The 19835-nt window shown below is 38.7% G+C and overlaps 2 protein-coding genes and 2 long non-coding RNA genes across 10 annotated transcripts; all 4 read left to right on the top strand.

Moving 5' to 3' along the window:
* Positions 1-2: 2 nt before the first annotated feature.
* Positions 3-3242, top strand: LOC109893379 (ubiquitin domain-containing protein UBFD1-like). 3 transcript variants are annotated; one of them, XM_020486594.2, is made up of 7 exons: positions 3-129; positions 911-1198; positions 1312-1520; positions 1647-1712; positions 2440-2545; positions 2632-2714; positions 2874-3242. In XM_020486594.2, the coding sequence occupies exons 1-7, from the start codon at positions 114-116 to the stop codon at positions 2982-2984; spliced, it is 879 nt and encodes a 292-aa protein (XP_020342183.1). In that variant the 5' UTR covers positions 3-113; the 3' UTR covers positions 2985-3242. The 3 variants fall into 3 exon arrangements, with proteins under 3 accessions (XP_020342183.1, XP_020342184.1, XP_031683244.1); XM_020486595.2 differs by having other exon boundaries at positions 112-133; XM_031827384.1 differs by lacking the exon at positions 3-129 and adding an exon at positions 178-291.
* A 4402-nt stretch (positions 3243-7644) lies between these two features.
* Positions 7645-8693, top strand: LOC116374303 (uncharacterized). The gene is made up of 4 exons (XR_004210158.1): positions 7645-7886; positions 8007-8101; positions 8346-8479; positions 8574-8693. It is a non-coding gene; the product is annotated as an uncharacterized LOC116374303 (long non-coding RNA).
* Positions 8694-12318: 3625 nt separating this feature from the next.
* On the top strand, positions 12319-13493 carry LOC109892288 (uncharacterized). Its single transcript, XR_002255592.2, has 3 exons — positions 12319-12921; positions 13087-13181; positions 13285-13493. It is a non-coding gene; the product is annotated as an uncharacterized LOC109892288 (long non-coding RNA).
* A 1803-nt stretch (positions 13494-15296) lies between these two features.
* On the top strand, positions 15297-19460 carry LOC109893377 (stannin). 5 transcript variants are annotated; one of them, XM_031827382.1, is made up of 3 exons: positions 15297-15601; positions 15695-15861; positions 17773-19460. In XM_031827382.1, exon 3 carries the CDS (start codon positions 17884-17886, stop codon positions 18145-18147), a length of 264 nt encoding a protein of 87 aa, XP_031683242.1. In that variant the 5' UTR covers positions 15297-15601; positions 15695-15861; positions 17773-17883; the 3' UTR covers positions 18148-19460. The 5 variants fall into 5 exon arrangements, 3 of the variants coding, with proteins under 3 accessions (XP_031683242.1, XP_031683243.1, XP_020342181.1); XM_031827383.1 differs by lacking the exons at positions 15297-15601; positions 15695-15861 and adding exons at positions 16983-17140; positions 17241-17306; XR_004210388.1 differs by lacking the exons at positions 15297-15601; positions 15695-15861 and adding an exon at positions 15970-16907.
* The last annotated feature ends 375 nt before the right edge of the window (positions 19461-19835 follow it).

Raw genomic sequence — 19835 nt, 5'->3', positions numbered from 1 at the left:
GCAAACAGTTGAGATTTATCAAACGCTTTACAGACAATGGAAGCCCCGTAGGACCAATACACGTCAGCGCGTCCGTTTCCCAGCAGTCTCACTTCATATTGTACACAATCATCATGGCGACCCAGGATGGTAGGTATTGAAAAAAATATAATGCTATGCTTGCCACAAATCTATGCGGTGCAATTTATCAATTTTCAAATAATTAATTTAGGCATTTAATCGTATTTATGGTGTTGGTGCAAATTGAACATGTCAATTGGATTTGAAATCCTATTTTCTTCATAATCCAAGGTTCGCCCGGTTATCCTGGTCACCGGCTAGCTGCTAGCCAACCATATTTAGCTAAATATCGTTAGCTCTTTCGATTTTGTTACATAGCCAAAATAACTAGAGTTACTGTTACATACGTTGTAATTTGATTCTAGGAACCTAGGACAAGTGTAATAGTTGTAGCTATAGCTACAAAATAACAAAGCGATCAGCCTTAGCTATATTAGGCATTTATAAGCTATCAAGTTATGTTAACTAGCTAGCCAACTCTATCTGACTGCAAATGTAGCTTGGATGTATCAGCTAACTTAGCTAGCATGACTAGGTAGTTAGCAAGTTAGCGCTATTTGCAAATAAGCTACAGTAATTCGCTAACAGCCACGTGAGATGTCAGATTTAGCTAACGTAGCTAAACAACCCACAGAATACCAAATAGGTCAACCAGCCAGTTGCTTGCTGCTGCTTTGTCATAACAAACGAGCTGCATGAAGCCATACTTGCTAGTTATTACTTGGCTGAGAAGACCTAATGTGACAAACTATTCCCAAACATTGAGTGTTGACATAGCTGTGCCTGGCTGATAATTCTTGTGGAGTTGAGAATTCTCAGCTAAACTATGCCTTTCACAATCCTTTCATAGGAAATGAAGAAGTCGTCATGGAAACTGAAGTCACGTTGAAAGAGCCACAACCACTGTGTGAAAATGTTGGCGAAGGAAATGCTGAAGTATCGGAAACTGTGTCTCGGACAGATAATGCCGGGGAAAGCTCTTCAACTCAGGACCCCACTGTCAGCAATGGAGATGACAGTGATGAAGGAAAGGAGATGGTGGATCTAAAGATTATTTGGAACAAGAATAAGTATGATCTCAAGATTCCTTTAGATGGAACTGGAGCTAAACTGAAAGAGCGAATCCATTCACTCACTGGTAAGTAGTTGTTTAGACTTGTGTACTAACTACTTGGATATGTATAACAGTCACAGTGTTGATTAATGTCTCTCAACCACTCTCTATTTTTCTCTCTCTCTCTATGTTAATAGGTCTTCCACCTGCTATGCAGAAAGTGATGTACAAGGGACTGCTACCAGAAGATAAGACACTACGTGAAATTAAAGTTACAAATGGTGCAAAAATAATGGTGGTTGGATCTACAATAAATGATGTACTAGCTGTAAATACTCCAAAAGAGGTTATTCAGCAGGAAGTTAAAGCTGAAGAAAACAAAAAGGAACCTTTGTGTCGGCAAAAAGTAGGACTTTTCAACGTCTTTTGAGTTCCATATTTGTAAATAAACAACTTCTTTGCCCAAGGTATGGTCACAGGTTAGGATGTTTTTTATTCAACTGTGAACTTATAATAATGTATTGAATTTCAGCAACATAGAAAGGTGTTGGACAAAGGCAAACCAGAGGACATAATGCCATCTGTTAAAGGAACAAAGGTGAGTATTTTCAACAAAACCCAAATGATGGTTGGGAAATTATGCTTTTAATGGTTGTTTTACACTGAGTATACCAAGCATTAGGAACACCTTCTTAATAGTGTTGCAGCCCCCCATCCCTTGCCCCCAGAACAGCCTCAATTCTTTGGGGCATGGACTCTACAAGGTGTCTGGCCCATGTTGACTCCAATGATTCCCACAGTTGTGTCAAGTTGGCTAGATGTCCTTCGGGTAGTGGAATATTCTTGATACACATGGGAAACTGAGTGAAAAACCCAGCAGCGTTGCAGTTCTTTACACAAACCGGTGTGCCTGGCACCTACTACCATACCCCATTCAAAGGCACTTAAATCTTTTGTCTTCCCTATTCACCCTCTGAATGGCACACATTCACAATCCATTTCTCAATTGTCTCAAGGCATAAAAATCCTTCTTTAACCTGTCTCCTCCCTTTCATTTACACTGAATGAAGTGGATTTAACAAGTGACATCATTAAGGGATCATAGCTTTCACATGGATTCACCTGGTCAGTCTGTGTCATGGGAAAAAGCAGGTATTCCTAATGTTTTGTATACTCTATGTATATTACCCTGTTTTATATATTTTTCTCACAGATATTTCCACTGGAACACTGTATCAATTCAGGAGCTTGGAGATGGGTCGTTGTGAATTGCTTTCTTGTTCTTCCACTAATGACCAGCAAGTGATCTCTCATTTGTTACACAGGAACGCTTACCAACAGTGCCTTTAGCCGGAATGTACAACAAATCTGGTGGAAAAGTTCGTCTCACCTTCAAACTGGAACAAGATCAACTGTGGATTGGAACTAAGGGTGAGATGACACCCTGGTTTAGTTGGATTGTGTATAAGGAAAAAGTGTTATGGCACTCACCCTTATCTGTGTACATTCTCCTACAGAGAGGACAGAGAAAATCCCAATGGGCTCCATCAAACATGTGGTGACTGAACCCATTGAAGGCCATGAGGATTATCACATGATGGTAACACGTTTCCTTACTACAAACTGCACAAGCCAGATTGACAGTTGATGTAATGTATGTTTTTTTCCATAAACACATACATTACTTTGTATTTTGTCAAAAGTAGCTATCTTACTGTCATTTATGGTGCAATTCATTTTCTCTCATTCACTTTCCTAGGCGTTTCAGTTGGGTCCAACAGAAGCCTCTCAGTATTGGGTCTACTGGGTGCCAATTCAGTTTGTTGATGCAATCAAAGACACAGTCCTTGGAAAGTGGCAGTATTTCTAATGTGCCTCTATTACTGACAGTGGAAAAACTGTGATCTAGAACAGAAACATATGAAAATGGGGATCCGGAGACAACAAGGAGTCCTAAGGAACTTAACATTGAAGCATATTAGAGAAGCAAACTGAAGGATGCCAATGGACTAATCATATTATTTGGGGTTTGAAGTGCACTATGAGGCATCATCATATTCCTCAGCCCAGTTCATCATAACAAATTGAGCAAACCCAAGGGAAAACAATAAAACTAAATGTACAGAGATTGCTGATGCATTTTTCAGTTATTCTTAAAGTAATAAAATGTATTTAAGGAAAAAAAGAAAAAAGCTGGACTAGTATGTGGTAGCCTATGTTTATTTATTCTATGAATCAACACAAGCAAACTTGCCAAAGTTGAATACAGTTTCTAAAGGTCTCAAGATATTGGTTTACTTGTAGTCATGATAAATGTTCATGTTAACAGAAATGATTTAAACATCTAATGGAATTTAAGAAGATTCCCTCAGCAGAAGTAGATCACTATATAACTTAAAGTAGTAAGAAACTTACTCATGTATGTTTTGCAATTTACAATCATCATTTATAGTTGAGGGGGGATTTCTGTTGATTATTTAAAAAGAAGAGTGGGTGTTGTGGAATAATCTCACAGATGATTCAGAATATGTTTCTATTCAGCATCAGGCCAGACATTGAGCATTACTGCAATCCAGTGTCATGCTATCATGAGACCTCTGTCACATGCAAAGGGAATTAGTATAATCACATGGTTTAGATCAGGGATGGGCAACTGATGGGGGCCACAAAAAATCTGAACTCATCATGAGGGGCCGCAGTTGCTCGTGATTCCCATCACCACATTAGCAGCCTCCCTCTTGACAGCAGATATTACACATTTTGCCATGGGGTATAGAGAAAATGTTGCTGTTTTAAAGCAAGTTTGCTGCAATTCTACACATTCTGTCATATTTCAGAGACAAGATCTTGCAATTATATAACACATTTTAATATAATTCTCCAAATTTTGCAATGGGGCAAAGAGAAAAACTTGCTGTTTTACAGCTAATTTCCTGTAATTCTACACATTTTGCCATAGGGTGGACAGAGACATGTTTTTAAAATGATAACTGAGTGAGACTGACTAACAAAATCAATGGGGTCCTCCCGAACGGTAAATCGACCATGATTACTAAGTTCAGATAATGTAGCTGGCCACTAGACTAATTTACCAATCTAAAAAATGTTAGAAATGGGCTATGTGAGGGACTATCAGTGACTGACATAGCAAGAGAAAAACTGCTAATGCTCAACCAAATTTTGAAATTGCACCTTAAGTGTATTCTACCATTCTAGCTTGCAACAGCAACTTGAGACACCTACTGAGTTAAAAAATAAATACATTTGATCTGAGGGCCCATCCCTGGTTTAGATGCACTATGCTGTTCCTACAGGAGAGGGCCACAATTTCACACTTTTACATTTCTTGTTGATAGCAATATCATCTGCCTTGGGTATAATTTATCAGAAATGCAAAGGCCTTAATGTATTTATATACAGATAAGAACCAGTAACTGCAACATTCAAATACATCATTTTATTTAAAGTATTTCATAAATGTACAAACACTGAAAAGCATATGAAGTCCAAGTTTCCTTTGCATTTGCCAATGTCCATTCAAATTTCCAAAGCCTTTTTTTTTTTTAAATCTGCAAAAAAAATATAGACACTTTAAAAGCAAATAACGGAAATAAGTTGTTTGGGACTGACGTTGTAGTGATATTAACTGGTTATACCTTTGCCAGTAATAAGGTCATCAACTGAGCAGATACTGAACTAAATGTAAATTAAGCAACCAGCTTATAAGAGCATATCAGTGTTGTCTGGCAATAAAAAAACATATCATATTGCAACCATCTCTTGGAGTTGTCAGAGAACCATCAATTTAAACATTGTAATTGACATACTTACAATTGTGAATGTTATAATGATAATATTACAATGGTTACAGTGGTTATAATAATACTTCTGTTTCCAGACTGAATAATAAGTCATTTTTATTGACATCGACATGGCTAGAGAAAGACCTTTAACCCTGGTGGCTCCAAGTTTCCAGTAAAGATCATCACCCTTTGGTATACTCTAGTAATTTTAGTGACGTTTTGCTGGCCTCTCAATGGGTTATTATTCAAATCAAAATCACATTTATTTATATAGCCCTTTTTACATCAGCTGATATCTCAAAGTGCTGTACTGAAACCCAGCCTAAAACCTCAAACAGCATGCAATGCAGGAGTAGAAGCACGGTGGCTAGGAAAAACACCCGCAAGTGGTTCCTGAGGACTCCCCAACCCTTCCTCCTGCAAGCCTCCAGAGAGTTCCTGTCCTGTCTTAGCACCAAGAACTTTTGGATGTTGTATGTGAAAACAGACATTTTATTTCCATGTGGTTGACTATTTGCCCTCACTTGATCTAGTACTTCAATGTGGTGTCTTTGCCTTCGCAGAGTGGAAGCTCTAGGTCATCAACCAGCTAACCCTAACCCTGCTAACTCAGCTATGGACAGACAAAGACAGCTTTTGATCTACACTGATTTCATTGAGCTTAATGACACTAAAGGTACATTTAAATAATTCTGTAATATCAAGGATACCTGAAAATGTAATTTTACTAAGCATGGTGAAGACAAATGAATTTTAATCAGTTAGTATAGAAAGACTACTATATTTCTCCAACCTTTGAAAATATGTTTTATTATTTCAGACCCCAACTGTGTCAACCACTCAAACAACAGCGCTGACTGGCTTAAAAAGTACTTTGGGCTGTTTGTTGGTTTTGCGCCCCTAGAAGAACTCAAACGACTGCATGGAAACTTCTCAGTGGTTGGTACTAGTTCATGATTTTGACCTTTTGAACTTACGGATTCATCCAATAGTCATTTGAAACCAGTTTGAATCCATTTTCTTATTCCACTGTGTAGATGGATGTCCTGCCTATGCTGAGCCCCAGGCAGCTGGGGGAGGTGGCCTCCACCCCTGGTCAGCTCAGAAACCTTGGAGATGTCCACATGATACTGATTCATGTGCTTCCCAGAGATCTGGGCGAGTTCTTTGACATCGTTTCTCCAGCTGTTGAGGTATGAATGATTGATGTCCATGGTCAATTCTTATACCACTGCCTTATTTCCTATATACCTTTGCTTAGTACAATCACCACATGTGTTTCTGTCCTTCAGGGTCTTCACCTTCCGGTGGATGTGCGTCAGGTGCTGCTCCATCAGGTGTTTGACAATGCCAACCTATCAGATCCCTCCATCAAAGACCCTGAGGTGCTGGTGTGGTTGGGCCAGAGACTCCGCCCACTTTTACCAAATCTAACAGAGGAGCATGTGGCCCCCCTCTTCAACATCGTCAGACACAGAGACTGCAACACCAGCCAAGAAACGTAAGATCAGCCCAGTGTATTATAGAAACACTAATCATTTCTAATAATGTGATGCATGTTTACAACTGACCTTTGTGTACAGTACATTACTGTTCTTAGTTGTGCTTGACAATGCATAACAATGGGTGCTCTTTCTGGTTTCTGTCATCTACAGTGGCATTGCTGAACTCTATCCTACCATCACTGTCCAACGGCACACAGGCTGCTGTCCAGCATCAAATAATCATCCCTCTCAGGGGTATTCACCTAGTCATCATCTCCAGTGGTGTGAAGTACTAAGTAAAAAATACTTGAAAGTACTACTTAAGTTGTTTTTTTGGGGTAACTGTACTTTACTTTTACTTCACTATATTTCTAAGGAAAATTATGTACTTTTTTATGTCATCATATCATGCAAAACCCATCATACCAGCTGTATGTTTGCCTGCTTGAACGGCAATAGCTCAGATGCACATGAAACATGAAATTACTCCAGGAATTAATATACAAAGTTCAAGAGATGCAGAAAAATGATCGAACATTTAAAATGGGTGAATCTTTCCAGACAGCTGGGTGATATAACAACATATTACAATCGTAGCAAGTAGATCTTTCCTCAACAAAGTACGAGTTACCAGTAACAGTAGTAGTATCTCACTTTACTTCTCATGATCCTTCTCTCTATAATTCTCCCTAAATACATGATAATATAGAATAATGGGTTTTATATACCATGGTCTGAGGGCTGCAGTTTTGGCATTAATGTTGGACCAAATGAGGAACAAATTAATTTACCTTATCTCATTGTTCACAGAATCAACTCCACTACGTTGCTATAGGAACAACAGCTTCTTCATGTTCCTGAGACAATATTTCCTCAACTTTACATTCCTTAAGTTGACCAACTTCCTCTCCCTTATTCCACCACAGCGGGAATCTGAGGTACAGTGCATTGAACTTGTTTCAGCTGCACTTCAACTTTTGGAAAGTGTGTTCTGGCCTCGAGTCACTGTGTATCCTATGCTATCTGTTTTTCCAGCTGCTCAACACCATGCATCCCTCAGAGCTCAGCACCATCCTCAGGAAGATTGTGCAGACTAATCTCTGCACAATCTTCCGAAACTACAAAAAACAAAATAACTCCAGAGTTCTGGAAACCATAAGGACACACACTGCTGATTGTGGTCACCATTTTCAAGCACTCACTGAGTATCCCTTTCTTAGGATTTACTGAAAGAAAAAACTCTGTTAAATGGTGCATTCTCAGTCCTTTGACTTTGATCATTATCTGTCTGTATGAGAATCTTCCACATGATGTGAAGCGTCCAGTCCTGCCCTGCGTCTGGCCTTTGGCTCTGGCCACTGATGACAAGGCTGAGGTTGACCGCTGGTTTGACAACAGACTGAGGAACTACCTGAAGTTCCTCAACAGAAACCTGCTCCAGTCCTCTGACACACTCAACGCCTCCTGCTTACCCTTCAGGAGACTGTAAGCTACCACACTGGAAATACCTTACATTTGCTGATGCTATTACACAGATATATCTACATCATTTAAAGTGAAGAAAAGGAAGAAAAGGTTGATGACTGTCTGCTGTGGTTTTGACAGTGTGTATCTACTGGGATCCAAGCTCACTTTCAATGGCTCAGCCATAACTCAAGATGATGCGTACAGCACCATAAATACCTACCTCAACACAGGAAGTGAGTGTTTTAGTACTAACTACTGATTACTCCAGTTTACATTATACATATATTTATCATTGCACTTTACACATTGCATGAATGGATATTTTTCAACATAAGATCTGTTCCCAAAGAATATGCATAAATTCTGCTTTATGGCAGATATTCCTCAAGGATGTATGCCTTTTATTAAAGCGGCATACAACGGCAGCATATATGATTTCTCACATCAAACACATATTTATTGATTTCTGACATGTAGGTTCAGCAGCACCCAAGTGTTATAGTCCCTCTGACCCAAATCTCAACTCCACCGCCTGGTTCCTTAACTACATTGGTGTGTTCATCACCTTTGTGACCATTGAAGACTTCAACACATTTGGCTCAGAGTCAACGGTAAGCCCATCCACCTGCCTGTTTGATGAAGGGCCATCATATATTACCAAAAATGTATAACCAAAGGTTTATCTTTTTGTTCGTTTTTTTACAGCTAAAACTATTTGCCGTGAACCCTGTCAACATTGAGTTGTTCAATTTCGCTGGAGCTCCTCAAAATCTGACTAAACACTTTACTGAGCTTATCTTCCTGCAGAACTCCAACTTCCTCCCACTGCAGTGAGTTTTGAACAGTAGCCACTAAAATAATTAGTTTTATGTTACTAACTTACTTTATTTCTTGCATTTATGTCAAGGGTATGATAACAGACAACAGTCTACATTGAATCTGAATGACGCTATGGGGAAGTTGGGCATGGCATTCTAATCCAAGATAGTGTTACTCTGTGTTTTATTTCATATTTTAGTTTTATTCCCATATCTTTAGGCTTCCACCACACTTACAATGTTTTGTCCCAGCTTCAGCTTACTCTAAGCTCAATGAGTCAGCGAGTGTGGTTGTCCTGGGCAACCTGAACCAATCCTGTACTAACGTGGACTCAGAGGTGAGCACCATCAGGATCAGTATGAGCCATTATTTCCATGTGATCATAATCCATTGATTGGTTAAGTGATACTGTTACCTAATCTTCGCTGATGTCATTTACTTTCAGATTACTTCCGCACTGGCATTGAATATCCAGATTCGTCTGGGATCCAAGTCCGGGATCAATCACGACCCTGGGCCCGCAGGTCACAAGTCTGACCACTAGACAGATCACTAAAGCCCCGCCCAGTGTGATTTTACAATCCCTGAGTACTCTGAGCAGTGTTTTTGGATGGAAATTGGGGCAGTCCTTGTCCATCATACAGATTCTCATCACCCAAAACTTCCAGTTGATTCACTTCTTAATAGGTTTATTGCTAGTGGCCTATAGGTTGTGAGCATCATTCACAACCATGATTCATGCTTTAAACCATTCCATCCTCTCTACTTCCAATGTAGAGGATATTTCATAATTTAATGTCCTCTTTCTTCAGATAAACAATACCGACAGTCTAATAAACCTGGGCTCTTTAGTGGGAGGTCTTCCAACCCAAACACTCACCGCAATACCCGAGCAGCAGGTTCTGACAACATCCGCCTACCCAAAATGTGTTACCAACATGCTGACTGCTCCAACAATTGTGCAGCAGATCTATGTTAATAAGGTATGTACTTACAGTAGCTAGACTAACTGATGTTATGAATTTCCCTCCCAATATTTCTACATGCCTCATTTAAATGTGTTATGAAAAAATCTAGGGTAATCAATCATAATAACAGTATACATTTTTTGTATGACTTATTCAGATCATCACAGTCGACATGAAACCAACGGAACTGATATTGAATGTCCCAGAGATGAAATGGCAACTGACATTCCCAGCAATCTACTGAATTTCCAAACAACTGGAAATCAAACTCACTGCTCTGAACATCAACAAGAAAAAATGGAAACCTCAGCAGGTATTGAGGGGATTGTAGTATTCAAAAGCTGTGTAGACCTTCAAAATGTACACGATTATACAGTGGTGAACATGTGTATTATACATCTATAAATGTGTCTGCACCTCTGTTTCATTTATAGGCTGTGCTGTTCTTTGATACAGTAGCAAATGGATTGGATGAGCCTGATGAGTAAGTGTAACAGTGTTTAGAGAATTTTGGTCCTGACCAATAGCTGAGCAGAAATCATACATGTATCATTTTCACATGGGGATACATATTTTTATTATGTACTTGAACAAAAATTGGTTATGATAACATTTACAGTTCCTGTATTAACTCGAATGAATGTACTGCATTGATTTCTTTGTAGCCTTTCTGAGTACGTGCTTCAAGGATTCATTTGCTCTCATGTCCAGACTTTCACCAAAACAAGAATTAAACCTCTCATCAGAGCTTGCAGACGTAGGGCCGGTCGAAGAAAGGTGGTTCTCAAGGAGACACCGGTGAATATTAAAAATACAACTTTTTCTACATAAACTAAAGGGCCCTACTCAATCAAAACCGGTAGCCAGGCCTCCAGATTACATTGTTAATGTGCCTGTACGAATTATAACTGTTTTAATTATTTTTCATGGCTACATGAATCCAAGCATGTATTCTCTCAGCACAAGAATGACAATAGTTACTGGAATCCCAGTAACTGAATACATATTGAATATGTTTCTCTGTTTTCAAGGAGCTTATTTTACAGACATATGAGAAAGTAACATTTTGTTTTAAAACTAACTTGCATGTGGAACAACATCAAAGGTGAAAGTCCTCAAGATTTTGACAACTATCCATCAGATATGTTGCTGTATTACAGGTAAGTTGGTCATGTTACTGACATTGTAAAATACATTGTAAATGAAGGTAACTAATGTTAGATGAACTATTTACTGTTATTTTTTTACGCTGACATAACCAAATGAAAATGCCTTATAAATGAACCATAAAGACAATGTAAACTGTTTGTATCTTTCTCCAGCTACACCAACATGCAACAGACCGACTGCAGATCCTACTTCATTGAAACAGGATGAGCAGACTTCTGAACAATGCCAAAAAGTGCCTGGTGAGTTATGTATTCAAGATGAAAGACACAAGTTTCTGGCTGAATGTTTAAAAGCAGTGATAATGATGACATTTGATTTATTCCAGAACATCAAAGGGACACAGCTCAGTCGAGATAATGTCGAGGTCCTGGGCAACATGGCATGTGCTCTGGATGAGGACTACATTCAGAGCGCTGACTCTTACATCCCGGAGAAACTAAAGAACTGCAATGACTTCTCCGATCAGCAGATTACAGCTATGGAGACTGTTATCTGCAGTGGCAACACCACATATGGGTATGTCACATTGCTGATATCGGAGCTGTGCTGATTTGTATTCGTGTAGATACACAAAAAAATGAAAAATGAATGCATTTTTTCTTAATCAGTCTGTCTTTATTCTTATCTGTTCAGAAACCCAAGCACATGGACTGAAAAAACTAGAGCAGCTTGACATTCTTCCACTGTACTTGACAGAGAACTTCTGGAAACACATCAGCACAGTATACTATACATGAAAATTGCATAGCACTTTGACAATATGTTGTATTCAAATCAAATTGTATTTGTAACATGCGTCGAATATCAAATCAATTAATCACATTTATTTTTATGTTTTTATTTTCGGCTGATGTCACAAGGTGCTGTACAGAAACCCAGCCTAAAACCCCAAACAGCAAGCAATGCAGGTGTAGAAGCATGGTGGCTAGGAAAAACTCTCTAGAATACAACAGGTGTAGACCTTACCGTGAAATGCTTACTTACTTAGTAAATGCATGTCCAGACTCCCTTGGCAACATTACTCAAGTGACCATAAGCAATAACGCATTCCCCTTTGGGTATGACACCACCATGTTCAACCACTGTCTGAGCGCCCAAGTAGTAATGGACAATCTGGCCAGCCTGACTGAGAAGGTAGATGATGATGACACGCAAAAGTTAATTTTGGAGAAGCTACGCCAGGTATAGAACATTACTGACACAAAACAGGAAATCACAACAGATTTCAAACTCACAGGTTGCCAAGAGGTGGTCATTCAGTAACAGCTCTTTATGGTGTGGTCTTGTCCACTAGGCGTACCCCAAAAGGCCTCTCAGACCAGCAGGTTCAGGTGCTTGGGTAGGTGTCTCGCGTGGCTTCCATGGAGCAGATTAACAAGTGGAACATCACTACAGTGGACACACTAGCAGCACTGATGGACAATGGCAATGGAGAATGGGACTCCAACAAAGTAGGGATATTTATCTTTACACCAACAATGTCTTTAAATGGTGTTAAAAAAACAACATGATAAACATTTTGCTTCTAAAAGGTGTGCATTTGGTAGATTTGAATGAGTTGGCTTTTCGATTTAAATGTATATTTCATCTTCCTTTCTCAATTTCAGGCCAAAGTTATTGTCACCAAGTTCTTAAGTGCTGGCAATTCGCTTGGAGCCTCTGAATTTAATTCAATTGGAGGGCCTAACCTGTGCGCACTGGACCTCAGTGTGTTGCAAGGCATCAGAAATGACAGTCTCCGTTAAGATCATTGACAGATCTTGCTGTGTGAGAGAGACACCTTGTGGTCGAGTCACTCCAGTTCACATTTATCTTTGTTGTGCTCTTGCAGTGGTTAACCTCAACAGAGTATCCAGGCCTAAACGCCCCTTAAAATGTTGGACCATTTTCATATGCTTTTTTTGTTTGAGTGTTCATAGTTAGTGTTTTTCTTGTGCCTTCTGAACACAACAGAGATGCAGATGCTCTGGAAATCACTAGCTGTTCCTCAGCACATAAGAAGGCCTTCTTTGCAGTAGCTGAGATCGCCTTTCCTATCAACTTCATCCAAACCTGCGCCACTGCAGATCAGCTAACATCCTACCAGACATACCTGGGTAAGGTTTCCCTTTTCTGCATACATACAGAAAGACGATGGTTTGTTTCTTGGATATCCTGTAATAAATGTGATTTAAATGATTTAGTTCACTCGGGCTGTGACATTAGAGAACACTTGTGACACCCCAGTCCTCATTCTCACCATGTTCGTAACCCTTTTTTAGGAGGTGCCATTATCACCTACATACGGAGTCTGTCTAGGGTGAATATTAGCATGGACATCAACACTTTTATTTGTTTGGATTCAGCTGCTGTCCAGGTATGTGCTCATTCCCGTAACCATACCATTCATCAATAACCTGTGATGGCAGTGACTCATATTCATTGTCATCTATTTTCTGTAATTCTCTGCCTCTAAATAGGCTCGTAGTGTGAGTGAAGTGTCTGGACTCCTCGGCTCCAACCTAAATGACCTGAAAACCTTTGAGAATAACACTGTAATGCAGAACTGGGTGTCAAAGCAGTTACAGTCTGAGCTTGACAAGCTGGGTATCAGTCTGACCGGAGGAAGGGTGGATTCAAACACCACCCCCATGACAACAAATACTGCCACCACCATCAAAAATACAACTTCCAGTAAGGTGTCAAATGTTACATTCATGGTTAGCATGCTTCGCATGCGCTAAATCCATTTTAAAATGTGATTCCATTAGAAAGTTTACAAATCATTTGGTTTCAAAGAGGGACATTAGTTATCTGTAATGTACCATAAACATAATTATATTTATAATGTATAGGAATGTGTTTGGGAACAGAAAGTAACAGTAATGACAGAAGACATGCAAATCTTAACCTTGTTATTCTGTTCTCTCTCTCCTTATCTTTTAGGCCAGAGCAGAGCACATATCCAGCTCCTCTGCTTTTCCTGTTTGGTCTCTTGTTCATTGCAGTGCAAATGTAGATTCTAATATTGCAAGAGAAGCATTATAATTTAGACCAGGTTGCATAATTATCATATCACGTCTTAATATTACATCTATTTTTGTAATCTATTTTTAAAGAAGACATTAAAGCTGACATTATATTTGACAGCCAAATGAGTGCAGTATGCAATAAATATCCCATATAATATATAGTGTTTTATTTACTCCATTGCGCCAATTGTATTTTCCATTGGTTAATCATTCATATTAATATAACTACTGTAGGTTATTTATCAACTACTACATTTTTTTTATATATATATAATTTTTTGTTTATTTAATTTTGAATGTTGGGAATGGGAAAGAAATACAGATTAATATGAGGGTGTTCTGTTGTGGGTTTTACTAAGAAGGGCCACTTTAATCTGCCAGAAATGCTTTTCTCAAAGAAAGGGAGAAAGATGTGACTTTTCAATTCAAATGAAAAAGCGTCCAATTTGATTTTCTAGTTTTATATTTGCTCGTCAATGTCATTATTATTTACGGAACATGGTTTTACTTTGTTCAGTTGATGGTTCACAATAGTGATAGGCCTAAGAAACTGCATGGGTCAATCAGGATCAAAGAAATCAAATGGGTACGACAAAACGTGTGTTCCCTATGCCCATCATCAGCAAATGAAAATACCAGAGAAAAAGAGGCCCAACTCGGCGGAAAATCTTTCTCCCTGCAGCAGGTGGCGTTTTTTCGTTGTTTCGCCCACCATGCAAGGAGGTTTGTATGGAGGCCAATGAGATGGTCGAATTTGTTCAACAAAAAATAATGGCTTGTTTTCTACGTGAGGTTTATTTGGTCGAATATAACTTTCTTAAATTGTTAGGAGTGTACTGATATAAGTAGGACAGGTGACATCCCGTCAACTTTGAGAGAAAAAAAAACACTTTATATCGAAATTATCTCGAGATAGCTATGCATATTCCTTGTATGAGGCTAGTAGCAGTCTCTCCAATGAATACAGGAGGTTTACGTCAACAATCCTCATGGAAATGTATCCACCAATCCAAAGAAAGGATAGGCGGGAGCTAGACAGCCCTCTGTGTCGCTTTGTGAAAAACGACTCCCATTGTCATGTATAATTAAGCAATAATGCACGAATATGTGTGGTATAATTAGAGCAGTAGAACTAAATGTTTTGTCATATCAGTGGTATACATTCTGCTATACCATGGCTTTCAGTCAATCAGAATTCAGGGCTCAAACCACCCAGTTTATAATCTTTGATAATACCCAGTGTTAGCACCACGTGTGCTTTTATTTTGAAATGTTCAAATATTTTATTGTATTTTTATTATTAACGACAAATCGATTGAACAAGTACATGGGGGAACACAAGTCTATATATAAAAAATACCCAAAAGACAAATGTTGAAATCAACATCCCGGAAATTGGTCACAATTACGTCAAAGGTCACACGAAATATTTTTTGGAACTAATTCGTTTGAAAGGTTTCACTCGCATATGGCATGGACTCAGGACAAATTTCAGGCGAAAAGAAGAAAAGTCCTCCTATCAAAGTTCTTTCCAGCCAACTCCGAGAGGGAAAAGATAGCCGATTGAATGGCAAGCTCGAATTTAATATAAAAAGACTGGGACAATTGAAAAATACGGCACTTGTAGTCTCTGTGGTTTGGATGCAAGGGACAATACTGGAAGTTAGGTCCGATCACAACACGGTTCTTCTTTTGGATGAGACAGGGACATTCGTTGTCAATGGCGTCAACAACATTCCCAAGGGCAACCCATGCCTACTTCAGGGTGAGATACACTTTTATTTTCCTTCTAGCTGCAGCTAAAATATGTACAACATTTAACAAAACCTTTGATTTGTTACCCCCTGATTTTACACAGGTAACTATGTCATGGTGATGGGGATGATCCAGGCCCTCTCTCCAGAACCTGTCCTTCGCGCGGTAAAGATGGCAGACCTTTCTGAACGTGCTGCGATTCACAGAAAAATGTGGAAGTTGGAGGTGGAAGACCTTCAGCAAACACTCACGTAGAAAGAAGCATAAGCAGTATGTTGATATCAATGCCTGTTTGTTTTCATTTATCTTTATCAAAATGTAAATATTGCTACTGGTTTTGAGCGGTTTCTGGCCTGCCAGATATTTCATTGCCAAAGCTAATGGATCATAGCCTAGAAGTACGTGCCCATCACCGTTTATGATAGAAAGTGCATTATATGCATATATTATAGCCTAACACTGTTTATGATAGGCTATAATTAAGCAATAAGGCACGAGGGGGTCTGGTATATGGTCAATATACCATGGCTAAGGGCTGTTTTGTCATACGCTTAGGATACTGTCAGCCAATCAGCATTCAGTGCTCGAACCACCCAGTTTATAATATATGCATATAATACACTAAACATGTCAGAAGTGCTGGAGGAGGGTTATGATTGGAAAAAAGCTAGTCCGGGCAAGAAAGCACAAACTCAAACAAAAGACAAAGAATTTAAATTAAAGAATGAACAATGATCTCATTTGGTGGTAAAAGTATCTATTTTATGTGTGCTTATGTCATGCATACACATTGAAAAAGTGCCATTAAGTGAATTCTACAGAAGCACACAATTGTATGTGATGAATTAAAATAAATGGGGCCTATACAATCAATGACACCCTTGTAAAACCATGGACTTGGGAATGCTCCAAGGTGCCTGGATTTCAATCAAAACATCCTGAAATAAGACTTCCGCAGCATAACCACTCATTCATTCAACCTAAAGGCATTTAGGCCTAAGACAACAGATCTATATATCTCTCTTGAAAAAAAAAAAAAGCAATTGCGCACCATAAAAGTATTTAACAATTGAAAATGAATCTTGATATATAATAATCCTCCCGGTCTGTTAGGTTTATGTACTCTTGTTTGTATATTTCTGGGTTGTTTTTGTATTTGTGTTCATAATAAAAATACTTTTACAGTAGCTCGAGCCATCTTCCATGAAGAAGCAGCCTGTATGTATCACGTGATATTTTGACGTCTGGAGCATCTACCAGTATTTGCATGACACCACCACATAACATTGAGCTAGGACTGATATGAGACTAAGAAGGTAACACAGCAAATCTATGAGCTATAACTATTTCACTTTTCAAAATTGTGTCCATAGACAAACATTAAGTGATATATATATTTTAGATGTACATGTTGTCAATGAATATAATATAGCTACTACTGTTGCTTTAAAACAGATTGACAGCATAAATAACATTTGTTTCGATATATTGTGCATCACATGGTCTCATTTCCTGCACTGAAACAGGGGCCTTGAAGTTCAGTTCTTTCGTGAGTAGCTACTAGTGTATTTAATACACTGCATTAGCATTTTTTTTAGAATGAAATCGGTTCCTTTAGGAAGGGCCATGACTTTTATATGTTGATACAGGCAAGGATGTTGCTGCATAGCACATTGATGAAGACACGCGATCACGTCGTCTGTCTTAATGGAATTGTAAGGAATCTCATCTAGTGCGTCTTAATTCTCCTTCCTTCCGACCCGATGTATCATGTATGTACATACATACATATGTATTACTGAGCAATGATTCGACGTGCACAGTTGAAACATGCGTAAGCATTGATGGCATAAAGGCGTTCCGTTCATAGTTCATTATTGCATACGCTGTTATGCAGAATATGGCGTATAGATAATATATGATTACCTACCACAGGGTGCTAAGCTATCAACAAAATTTTGTATCAATACATTATTTCAAGCCGTTTGCTTCTTTGGTGGATTTGGAGGTTAGATTCTGTGTTGAGTCCTATTACATAGGTCTATGGTTGAGTCAGCAGATGTTTGCCGAAAATTCATTAAACAGATTCAGATGTGCAGATACAAGCACTGACCACAGGGTTTATTTTGTTCTTTTTTGTTAGTTAAATATTCAACATTATTTGCTTTTTGTGACCCCCAGGTCTCCCAAGCAGTACCATAAGACACCAAAATCAGCAAGGGATCACACCACGCTGTCCTTGTCAAGTACCCTGTTCTGTCACAATGCTCTGAGTCACCTTCCCGTTGCAACATGTACATCACAGACCACAGCCCAACTACTGGGGTGGTGACAATCGTAGTGATCCTCATTGCTGTTGCTGCCCTCAGTGTTCTCATCTGCGGATGTTGGTGCTACCTGCTCCTGCAGCGGATTGGCCAGTCTGAAGATGAGGAGAGTATTGTAGGAGAGGGCGAGACCAAGGAGCCCTTCCTGATGGTACAGTACTCCACCAGGGGCCCTCACGCCGAGCACAAAACCAAGCTCGCCCACAACGGCACTGAGAATCACACTTAACTGAGTCATTAAGAAACTGTGTCATCACCTAATATTAACCAAGAGGATCACCTCATTCACATTTCCTGCTGATCATCATCTTTCATCGTGCCATTGAAGGATGATAAATGGACTGCAGCTCATTGTCTTATGAGGAAATGTGATATTTTTGTTTCTCATTCCATTGTGTGGATCTCAGGATGTGAGGTTGTGAACAGTTCATTGTTAGGTTTCTTAAGTGTACATATTTTGAACTAAAAAATTACATCTGATCGATGTTGATAGTTTTTGTTAACTCAACAATCCACTACTGAATTGTGACGGTAGACAGCGCTCTGAACAAATGAGTGGGCAAAACCTTCTTCAGAGCTTGTTGGAAGAATGTATGACAAATTGATGACAAAACAATTTACTTAATTTCAAGTTGCTCAAATTATTTTAAATTTGCTTAATTTGTTTGTTTGTTTTGCATAGTTGAACTTGGTTTTATTTACCTTCAGTATTCAAATGTGAGTTAATAGCCATTTTAATAATTTGCTAAATGCCAGATTTGCCCGAAGATAAAAAGTGTGATTCACTCTCTAGTTTATGTCTGTTTGTCGCTGCCACTTACTAAATCATCTATTTTCTCCTGTGGTTGCACAGATAACCACTGAAATAAAACCAGTCATTGAAAGGGCAATTCTTCTTTGATAAACCATCACATTTCACAAGCACAAGGTCCCGGGTCTGAGTTTTAGTGAGGTTCGCACTCTAAAATACTATTTGGAGAACAGCAAAAATTACTACACATTTAGATAGCTGGCTAGACTAATTTAACAATCTAAAAAATGTTTTTGCGATGGGCTAATTGAGTGACAGTCAGAGAGCGACATATAAGAAGAGGGAAACTGCTGATTCACAACCAAGTTCGAAATTGCACCTTGTGTATTTTACTATTCTAACTCTCAACAGTAAGTTGAAACCCCAACTGTTCCTAAAAAAATGATAGATTATTATATATTTTTTTAAATGTTGGCAAGGTCTGTACCTAGGTGTCCTCATTTGTAGCTACAACACTGAGTAGCTGCTACAACTGACATGGGTTGAGGAGTCCTGCCAAGAAGCTACCAAGAGCCAATGACATATTTTCTATATTCAGTTGCAACATAGGAAATCCTGATGGCCAGATTCTATGGTAGCTGAGTAGGTTGATATTTGATGAAACAATGTTATAAAGTATTATGAAATGTAAATAACATTGTGAAGACTATTGTTCTCTTTGTCATTTGATGTACCATTGTATCATTTCTTGACTTGCTAAATAAAGGTTCAATTAAAAAAATACAAATCCACTTTAAATGTTATATGGTTCCATAGGCCTTATGATTCCTTTAAATTCATTCCTTACAGGTGTATGTATTGTTGATAGTTGTTCTTATTGCTGTTTAAACGATGGTGAAATATCATAATAATGTGACAATTTGTAGATTTTTATAGGATTACACAAATGGTAATAGTATTGGTTCCAATAAGTTTTGCTGACAAAATTGAGATGACCCCACTTCTGTCTTGAGAGTTCAGCAGCTTGTGAAATACAGTATACATTTAAAAGTACTACTAAAAGTATGACCACCTGCATAAGTAATATGCAGTATGCATAGACTTAATTGGAAGGCTCAATGCCTACAGTGTCATACCAGTGCAGAGAGATGATTCATCATCTCCCA

Source organism: Oncorhynchus kisutch, linkage group LG6 (genome assembly GCF_002021735.2).
Source record: "Oncorhynchus kisutch isolate 150728-3 linkage group LG6, Okis_V2, whole genome shotgun sequence".
In the NCBI taxonomy this organism is placed as follows: domain Eukaryota; kingdom Metazoa; phylum Chordata; class Actinopteri; order Salmoniformes; family Salmonidae; genus Oncorhynchus; species Oncorhynchus kisutch.
Note: the sequence above shows the minus strand (reverse complement) of the source record. Positions and strands in the feature narration are given on the sequence as shown.

What these genes read in the sequence shown, in the direction of transcription:
- LOC109893379 (XM_020486594.2), top strand. An exon ending in AACCTTTGTGTCGGCAAAAA is followed by an intron (nt 1,521 to 1,646) that starts GTAGGACTTTTC and finishes ATTGAATTTCAG; the next exon opens with CAACATAGAAAGGTGTTGGA. An exon ending in ACTGTGGATTGGAACTAAGG is followed by an intron (nt 2,546 to 2,631) that starts GTGAGATGACAC and finishes ATTCTCCTACAG; the next exon opens with AGAGGACAGAGAAAATCCCA.
- LOC109893377 (XM_031827382.1), top strand. Translation starts at nt 17,884, where the DNA reads ATGTACATCACAGACCACAGCCCAACTACTGGGGTGGTGACAATCGTA.